This window comes from Anguilla anguilla, chromosome 1 (genome assembly GCF_013347855.1).
Source record: "Anguilla anguilla isolate fAngAng1 chromosome 1, fAngAng1.pri, whole genome shotgun sequence".
NCBI classification, from domain to species: domain Eukaryota; kingdom Metazoa; phylum Chordata; class Actinopteri; order Anguilliformes; family Anguillidae; genus Anguilla; species Anguilla anguilla.
In genome coordinates this window covers 46095440-46105338 of record NC_049201.1, presented here as the reverse complement: position 1 = coordinate 46105338, position 9899 = coordinate 46095440, and the positions used below count along the sequence as shown (strand labels likewise).

The 9899-nt window shown below is 44.0% G+C and overlaps 1 protein-coding gene across 3 annotated transcripts in view; it reads right to left on the bottom strand.

Moving 5' to 3' along the window:
* Window positions 1-299: 299 nt before the first annotated feature.
* The window catches only part of col14a1a (collagen, type XIV, alpha 1a), a 113684-nt gene continuing 104084 nt past the window's right edge, over window positions 300-9899 (bottom strand). For 2 of the 3 annotated variants that reach the window (XM_035389260.1, XM_035389270.1), the window contains 5 exons: window positions 9820-9886; window positions 8647-8835; window positions 5112-5189; window positions 3970-4125; window positions 300-1711 (listed from right to left, as the gene is read on the bottom strand). In XM_035389260.1, the coding sequence (XP_035245151.1) occupies window positions 1437-1711; window positions 3970-4125; window positions 5112-5189; window positions 8647-8835; window positions 9820-9886 (765 nt within the window). In that variant the 3' untranslated portion in view covers window positions 300-1436. Of the gene's footprint in view, window positions 2317-3969; window positions 4126-5111; window positions 5190-8646; window positions 8836-9819; window positions 9887-9899 lie in introns of all 3 variants that reach the window. The other variant, XM_035389280.1, reaches the window with a different exon arrangement.

The following is a 9899-nucleotide window of genomic DNA, read 5'->3' as shown; positions in this document are numbered from 1 at the left end:
AGAGGGCTGCAAAATGTTATGCAGTGCTTGGCCTACGCTGTATTCAGATCTCAATGGGAAAAGGTGTGGTTCAAAGGCTTTGTCGCTTACTTTGGCATCTCGTTGTGTCTTGTCAACATGGCTTGTGTGATTACCTGTCATGGTTCCAACACAAACACAACCTTTTGACCCCGCCCTGCAAGAGATTTCGCCTTTTCTTGAAAAGTAAGAAATGAATTCTTTCTTCAAGAAAATTCAAACTGACGTAGTGGGGGAAAAGAGAAAACTGCATCAAAAGAAAAGGTACAGCAGACAGTAAATAAGGTGGCAAGTTATCGTTTGTGGTTGTACTTCAGTTTTATTGGTTACAAAACAAATAATAAAGTAAAAATAAATTACTTCCTAAATTCAGAGGTTCTGAGATGAGACTTTCCACTCGCACCTGTTCTACATTCTGCTTGGGTCTCTCTGAAGGGGAAATTAGACCACAGGCCTAACTATTCAACACACCTCCACAGCGAACAGGCCCCACATTGCATAACGAGAAATGTGAGGGCAGGAAAATAATCATTTCACAGATTCATCTAGTTCGTACATTACACATTCTAGCACCTTCTCTGCATCCTTGAGACGAAAGCTAGCACAACACCTATGCTCATGTAACAAAAATCCAAAAAAGTCAACAAGAATCCTTTTCCCCCTTTAACCTCACATTGTGTAGTTTTCCACAAGGACAATGACTAATGCGACTCTATAAAAACGCACAGAGACATCCCGCATTATTATGAAATAATTATTACACGTAGATGAAGGACAATTCGGGTAATTTCTAAAAGATGCAGCTTCAAATTTAGGTACCATCAGAGATCCAATAAAGGGGGACGATATATGAGTGCAAGAAATACAGAACCTCACAATGGAGGACATTTAATTTCAATAAATAAACTAGAAAAGGCAATGGAAATACTGGAAATCATAGGCAGAAACGCACTGGGTTGATGAGGGGAAATTAGGCCACGAGAGCTCTGAGATGGAAACGCTATTATGCTGAAAAAACAATTAGGTAAACTGTACAGATGCTATTTGTCACGGTGTAAGTAGATTACAAGATGCCCGCTGCATGCAAACAAAAACACACAACCCTTTTAATCTCTCTCTGTACTCCTGCCCGTCCTTTGAGGTGACATGCAACTTAATGAAAATAAAGTCATTGAGTATGCTAGTGTAATCGCCCCCCCCCCCCTAAAAAAAAACAAAAAAACAAAACAAATACCATACAGTATATATATCAGGCACTTTCGGATCTTCCTCGTACATCTGGAATCACTGTGTATGAACTGATAGCCCACTTTCTCTTCTTTTTCAATGGTGGCATTGATGCGCTGTGCTATGGGTGTGCTGAAGGGCTCCAGGCGTGCATCTGGGATGTTCCTGGCTCCTCCCCCTCCACTGTTCGCCTACTCTGCGGAGGTGGAGCCTTTCTTTTCTGGCGGGCTCCTGGCAAAGCGGTGCATTCCCGGTGACCTCACGATGGTGTCCTCAGAGTGGGGGGGGCCGGGCTGTGCAGGGTAGTTGGGCTGGTAGTACTGGGAGGGGTACGCCCCGTACCGGGCTGGGTCTTCCTCTTCATCCTCCTCTTCCTCATAATTGCCAGCAGGGTCATAGGTTTGGTAGGAGTTGGGAGGCAATTGTACTATGGGAACATCTTGGTCAGTTGGGTCACCATTTCCACCTCAATACCACCACCGCCAAGTTTATTCATTGGGTTAGCATGTCAAACAGGAAGGAGCAAACACAAAGGCACAAGATTATTGACAACATCAGAGCAGCCATGAATTAGAGAAGCGTGGTGAATTTCTCTATAGGGATGAATGAACCACCTTTTAGTTTGGAGGAGACTGAACAAGAAACCAAACACACCAGCAGAGCTTCATCTGGGCCTATGCAGTTGAAGCCAAACACCAGATGTGACAAGTCGATTTCAAGCATAATGCCTGGTGTGTGGCTTAGGTGATCTGGGAGTGGATGGTGTTTAAACTGGGGCTGCACTGCCATTAGCATTGGCTCGAAGCTGGCCAGCATTTTACGGAGCATTGCAAGGAAGCAAACGGGAAGGTGTCAGGCAAGGTGTTTCTTGGAAAGCAAGGAAGCGCTTGTTCTGTGGTGGTGGTGATTGACAATTGAAGGTGGAGGGGGGGGGGGGGGGGGGAGCAGCTAAGGCTAATAAATGTTCCTCGCCCAAATCCTCAGCCATAGTCTGCTTTTCGTGTTTGTGGAGAGAGTACAGTCTGTACTCGGGGAGGACTGCTCAGTAGTCATTCTCATACTCTTGTTGGCCTTCCCAAAAAACCAGTGACAAGGATAGGGGTCAAGACAGAAAGACAAAGAGAGACACATACCACATGTCAGTATGCAGACAAAATAACACTGAGATGTGTCTGCAGTAATAGTTTCCAAAGAAACTAGCATGCAGTGCTTCTTCTCCAGCTAACCTTTCCACCATTACATTTAATCTTCATTGCCCTTTCCCCACAGAAGAGAAGCAAATAAATACAGTGCTAACACCTTGGCACTCTAACAGAACACAATGTACTTACATAAGTTAAAGGAACATTCACACTAATTCCCATCATGCTATAGTACAACATGCACACACAAATGTCAGTGTAAATAACTTTAAGGGATACAGAATGCAGTCTGCATTGTAAATTAGGCTGTTTCAGCCTCCTGACATTAGCTAATGACTTGAGATTCTGCCTCAAATTAATACTTTCACTGATGTGCATGGCTAAATAAATTTTGAAAAAATGGAAATCATCCACAGATGTTTTGAGGATGACCTGAATTTAATTTTGGGATATGTAAAATACATACCCATATGGTTGGGTGAATATATATATATATAATTTATACAACAGCTTGGTTGAATATTCAATTCTGATTGGCTGGAAGGTGTGCTTTATTTTTATGTATACGCCCAGTTATGAAGAAGTGCTGGTAAATTAGCCACCATTCTACAGTAAAATACATATCAACAGTTTGACTTGTTTACAGTCATTGTTACAGTGAGCCGAGACATTGCACCTGACACTGAATTCTGTATCCCTTTCATGACTGTATTTCAAGGAGCACGGACGAAAGAGGAGAAATATGTATGAAGTTAAGCCGACGGTCCAAAGATCAATTCAGTAAGTAGATGCATATCTTAAACTGCCTTCGGTATGATTTTGGAGAGTCTTAGCAGAAGCCCCCGGACTTGTAGGTTTTGGCAAAGATGAGTGGAAACAATGTCTTTCTCATTCTTGGACTTTATGGTGAACTACACATAAAACTCTCAGGGGAGCATACAGTACGCCTCGTCATAAAAATCAGATAGCAGTGAAATAACTTTATGTGAACCATTACAATAATTTTTTAGAGCTAGACAGTCTCCGAGAATGAACCATTTTACAATATGGAAAGTCCAGGCCAGGCCAGACAGTTCATTTGTTTATATATTTTTAAAAAGGCCAGAAATAACTTAGCCACATTTGCTTAATATTGCCCATGGCAATAAGTGCTTGTGTTCCACCCATAGAGTTGTTTAAATTCTGTGTCAGCTTTGCACCTTGAAATACACCAATTGTATTTGTGTGTGAAGAATGACACGCTTCGCCGCTTGAGTTTTTGAATCACTAGAAAGGACAGGATTCAAAGACACTAGCGGCCATATTAAATCAAAGCTTTGCCCAGCCCTCTAATACAAAAACACAAACCATTGGAGTTGTGTTTTGCATTGTGCTTGTGCCTTGTCATTTTTCCTCCTCTGAAATGTATGAGAGGGAAAAAAATGGAGGTTGGGGCAGGGTAAAGGTTTTGATTGAATCTCGTTCCAGACTACTGTACGCAGAGACTCCGAGAACGATAATGAGAAAGGCATGTGTTATTTCCTGGCCAGGTAATGGTGAGGGAATCAACGGGGTGTGCTGGGGTCAAAAGGGACATAATCACCTCCGACGTTATAGCCCAAACAGGAGCTCTGGTCGCAGTACCCCGGGGGCCCGGCGGCACCTGTGGAGCCGGGGACGCCTGGCCGCCCCGGCGTGCCCTGGTTGCCCGGTCTGCCGGGCGGCCCCTGGCTTCCTGTCCGCCCTTCCCCTGGAGGTCCTGAGGGGACAGAGGAAGTTAGCAGGACCAATACCCACGCTACGAGCTCCTGGATCTGGCTTATGGGCCTCAGTGAGCACAGCTCCACTGCTGTCTGTTTAAATCCTGTGCACCTGTGCTATTACAGCAGCTTTACTGCTCCACTGACAGCGTACAATAGGAAATCCTTTCTGCATTCAGAATCCCATGCATTAATACAGTTTGTGCCAATCTTAGGATAGCTAAAGTTGATCTTTTTTTTAATCCACACAACGCTCACTGCTAAATATTCAATGCACGACGGCAGAACCACTAAGCTCACAATTACTGTAGCTTTCACTGCCTCTAGTGCACGGCACTCCCCGTCTCAATATTCCACTCACTACAGCCGGTCTAAGTGTACCATCTCTGGGCAGCATGAATATGAAAATGACTTTTTTTCTGATATGAAACTGCTCGTCGGAATATCTAGCGCCTCAAAGCATCATCCTTAATTTCCTATGAGGCATTCACCTCCTGCCCCAATTTTCCCAAGGTGCACTGCAACAATGTTTCTCTCAGAATAATTTAAGCATCAAGAGGTATTGATTAAACCACAATCAACCACCATGCCCATCATTGGCATTTTGTGTGATCAATACCAGAGCACCAGCACAGGATCAATACAATTTCCTATAGTTTTTTTTTAATTCTGTCTAAATAACTGTTTGATATTCAAGTCAAGATTCTGAAACTACTAAATCAGAAACAGGCGGGATTCCATCTCTCTTCATTTCTATTCTTGTGAATGTTTTCCAGACTCCTCCCCCCAGAAAACAAAAAAGTACCCAAATCCCAGCTTTAAAGTCTAAAAGCATGGGTTTAAAATGCATTGCTCTGGATCAAGTTACAATACCTTTTGAAACCCCTGAAATGGCCTAAAAATCATCCTTGAGTGACCTCCCCTGTGTGAGTGAGTGAGTGAGTGATCATCCCAGTCTATTGCATTGTCTGGACACAGCCCTTACCTGGTGGCCCCTGGGGGCCTCTGGGGCCCTGAATGCCCACTCCTTGACCGCCCTTCTCACCCTTCTCTCCCGGAAACCCTGCAAAAGTGATGCACAGTTGTCAGGCATGGACTCTCATGTCAACTCCCAAATACCATCTGGCAACAGAACCTCTTTTTCATTTAAACAACCCTACTTATTTTCCATAAGCATGATTCCAAATGCGGATTAGAACTCAAATAGCAGACCAGGCAAATCTTGCCCAACTATACCAGAGAGAGAGAGTCTTCAAGAGTTCCTTTTATGCGACCACCTTTTTCAGTGAAAAGACCATTGTAGTCACCATTGTGATCCCCATATGTGCTGTGCACATTACTGAGCGTGTAATCTTAATGATATCCATGACTGAAGAACCCACCTCACTCAGCAAAATTGTTCTGCTTTGTTTTACGACATTCAACAGGTTCAGCTGACATCAATGTTCATTAAAGATCCAATAAATTGAACCGAAGAATTTTAAAAATCTTATTTTAAAAAGTTTTTTGTGCTGTATTTCCAGAGATGCATGAGATTTTGAGTTGTGGTCTGTACATGAAACAATATAGGTGTGGCTCTCAGGTGGCTTGTCCAGGTAAAGTACCGAGCAAAGGAGTGCATCCTGGGGTCTGGTATTGAGTCCTACACAGCAGAATATTCACTGCAAAATCAAATATTTTAATTCAGAATACTTTTCTTTCTAATGGAATATATACTGTCCCTACTGGACTCATATAAACACTGCTGATTTAAATGTAGTTATTAAACTCTAGCGTATTTGGTCTGTCTGCACCAGCTGCACATGAAGCATACTGCTCTAAAGCGATTGCACAGCCCTACTGTGGAGTGAATAGAAGCAGCCAGTACACTTCAGGGCTTCAGGGGAGAATCTGTGCCTGTCCACCTTCCCCTAAATTGAGGTTACAGCAAAGAAAGTTCTATAAATGTGATTGGCCCCTCGCAAAACTTGGAGAGGGCAGCATGGTGGCCACAGTCCAAAGTCATGCAGGTACTGTAGGCTAAGTGGATACTTTAAATTGCCCATAGGTATGAGTGTGTGTGTCAATGGTGAGTGAATGGTGTGTGTGCCCTGCGATAGATTGTCAACCTGTCCAGGGTGTATTCCTGCCTTTCGACCAATTCATACTGGGATAGGTTCCAGCACCCCCCGCGACCCTGACCAGGATAAGTGGGTATAGATAATGGATGGATGGAAAAGTTGCAGAGTAAAACATTTACATATAATGTAAAAATTCATTAGGTACTTGCTAGTACCGGGTGTGGTCTTCTGCTGCCATAGTCCATTTGCTTCAAGGTTCGACGTTTTGTGTGTTCAGAGATGCTCTTCTGCATACCTCGGTTGTAACGAGTGGTTATTTGAGTTACTGTTGCCTTTCTATCAGCTTGAACCAGTCTGGCCATTCTCCTCTGACCTCTGCCATCAACAAGGAATTTTTGCCCAGAGAACTGCCGATCACTGGGTACTGGGTATTTTCTCTTTTTCGGACCATTCTCTGTAAACCCTAGAGATGGTTGTGCGTGAAAATCCCAGTAGATCAGCAGTTTCTGAAATACTCAAACCAGCCCATCTGGCACCAACAACCATGCCATGTTCAAAGTCACTTAAATCGCCTTTCTTCCCCCATCCTGATGCTTGGTTTGAACTATAGCAGATCATCTTGACCATGTCTACATGCCTAAATGTATTAAGTTGCTGCCACGTGATTGGCTTAGATGATTAGATATTTGCGTTAACGAGCAGTTGAACAGTTGTACCTAATGAAGTGGCCGGTGAGTGTATATTTATATATATATATATATATATATATATAGGAACAAATCTCCCCTGAAAACAAACTATGATTGCCAAAGTTAGCCAAAGCTTCAGAACTCACATTTCACCAGTGAAGCTCATGAATATCTCTCTAACCTCATCTAGCTGAAAATGACACTTAAGCCCTTCCAGAATCCCTGGAATTTTTTCTGACATGCACCAGAGCTGTTATCAACAGGAGCTGAGACTCCTGTCAGCACTCGCTGTAGCAATGATGGTGGCACTCTGACGTATCGTCTGTGCTTAAAGGTCATCAGCAGTCCTGTGCGGGCTCTCCAGAAGAAATTCTTGACCCTGCCCCTTATCGGGTCTGCTTTAGTTTATGTTGCTCCAGGCCTTTAGCTACTGACAGGCAGCACAGCCATCCTCTGAATCAGTCTTTTGGATTCAAGGACCCTCTTAGCCATGTCTCAATGGCAACAGTTATTCCTTCAGTTCCTTCAGTTATCGGCATGAGTCGCTGACACAGCAGTCATTAAGGAGCATGGAAAACAATTAAATAGATATGGAAAAACTCCACTGGTCACAGTAATCAGTCTGAAAGGCTTCACTAAAACCTGCTCAAAAGTGGGTCCATGCAAAGAACGGTTGCCTGATATTTGACTTCAGTCATACTTGAGTTAGTCATCATCCTTTCTGTCTGTGCTGCATATTCCTAATGTGTTTGCCAAGCTTAGTCACACATTCAGTAGCTGCATTCAGCATTAACAAACTGCTATTTTCCAGTAGGCTCTGCATATATTTTGGCCATAAGGATTTGAATTCTAAGCCCTCGGTGGAGTCTCTGGGTTTCATTTACCCATTTGACTGTTTAAGTCTTGAGGCCACTTCAAACCAACAGACGCAATTCTAGACACTGGGAGGCCCCATGGGGCCCTTCTGACCAACTTCCACAGTCATCGTGTTACCTGGGTTACTCCCCAATGCTGGCAGCCCCAGGCAGTTGCCTGCCATTCCTGTGCAAAAGATTTGCCTCTGCTGACGAAGCTGACCTCGTCCCTCAAGGGCCTTCGCCCACACCCAGAGGATGGACATTTACAATAGTCCTGTTAAGCTCAGACTTCCCTGCTTCTGTCCATCCATCCATCCATTATCTATACCCGTTTATTCTGGTCAGGGTTGCGGGGCGTGCTGGAACCTATCCCAGCGTGCATTGGGTGAGAAGCAGGAATACACCCTGGACCGGTTGCCAATCTATCGCAGGGCACACACACCACAATTCACTCACACACTCACAACCATGGGCAATTTAGAGGCTCCAATTAGCCTACCTTCATGTCTTTGTACTGTGGGAGGAAACCAGAGTACACAGAGGAAACCCACAAAGACACTGGGAGAACATGCAAACTCCACACAGAAAGGCTCAGGCCATGATTTGAACCCAGTACCTTCCTGCTGTGAGCTAAGAGAGCTACCCATCGCGCCACTGTGCTGCCTTGATAAAGGCTTTATCAAGTTATTAAGACTTGAGTCAGTGTCAGATCTTTAAAATGAACATTCCGGTGTTTCATTTTGAAAGATCCAACTGCATCACCGTGCCCCTCTCTGCTTCTGTTATTCTGTTATTTCCATCTCTTTCTGTACCCTTCCCTCTTTTTCCATTTTCCCTCTGCACTGGACTCTCTTCTTCTCCCTCTCCCCCTCTTCTTCTCCACTTCTCAGCCATCCCCCTGGAAGTTCCTGTACCTCTCTCTCCTGGTCGGCCATTTTGTCCATTGCCCCCAGGGAATCCTGGTCTGCCAGCAGGCCCCTGCTCTCCCTGTGGTCCCGGGGGGCCCTGTCGCCCAGCCTCTCCGGGGGGTCCGGGCACGGTGCGGACTGAGACGGCCTGACTGGGGATCTGGTTCAGGACAGAGCTGTAGCGGGACAGGTGACCTGAGAGAGAGAGGTCACACCGTGAGAGATTGTAGTAAGAGACACCGAGGATAATGAAAAAGCATTTTTACATTAATTGAATTAATTGGTATAAATTGTAAGCTTCACACCTGTTAATTAACTATTAATAATAATGTTTCATTGTTTAATAATATTCCTTGGAATCCAACACAAGCTGTAAGACTGCTTCTAACTCTCTGTCCTCAAACATATTAATTAGTTGGCCATTTCATGCAGTCCTGACTGCAACTGAGTTAGTGCTTTTTTATGCATTCAGAGCTGTTGACCTGAAACCTAGAGTCATTTGCTTAATGTTGCATGCCTCTAGTCTAGCTGAGTCAGATGGGTCATTGGAAATTTGCCCATTTTCATTTTTGTTTAGCTGGCTACTAACACTAGCTATGAAAGGATGCTTTGCTTGTTGGTAATACTGTAAAGCACACTACACAAAAAGTTCTGTTTACATTGTAGACCATGCACTTTGTTTTTATGGTTGCATTTCTGTCTACAACCAACATGATGCTAGCAGACATAACAACCTTGATGTTGATAACTCCTGAGGTCAGTTTTCAATGGAGGCCTGTGCAACAACAAATGAAAAACTGATGGTTTTTAAAAAATGTTATCCTCAATTTTGACTAACCCAATGTGTGCAAGGAACACTGCAGCTGAAGCATATCCACTTAAGTGTTTTATATGGGTCACACAGTACCTCAGGAGAGCTAGTGCATATTAGAGGAGAGACGTATCATTGGTGAGAATTAATGTGGTAACTGGAAGAACCAATGCTGGAACTTGTCGTCAATCACAAACATATAAGCCAGTAGTTAACCGTCCACTTAATTATTTATAAAACACTATACTGTACAACTCTGTACAACTGAACAATGTTGAATCAGTTGTGCAGCTTGCTGAGAATGTGCACAGGTGATTAGCGGATAGGCACGTGCCAGAAGTACATAAGGAGGCAGGGAGAAAACTCACTCTGAATCAGCTGCTCGCAGACCTGACGGGCGATCGACCGCACGGCACCCTGGGACTGCATGTCACCCTTCAAAAGCAGA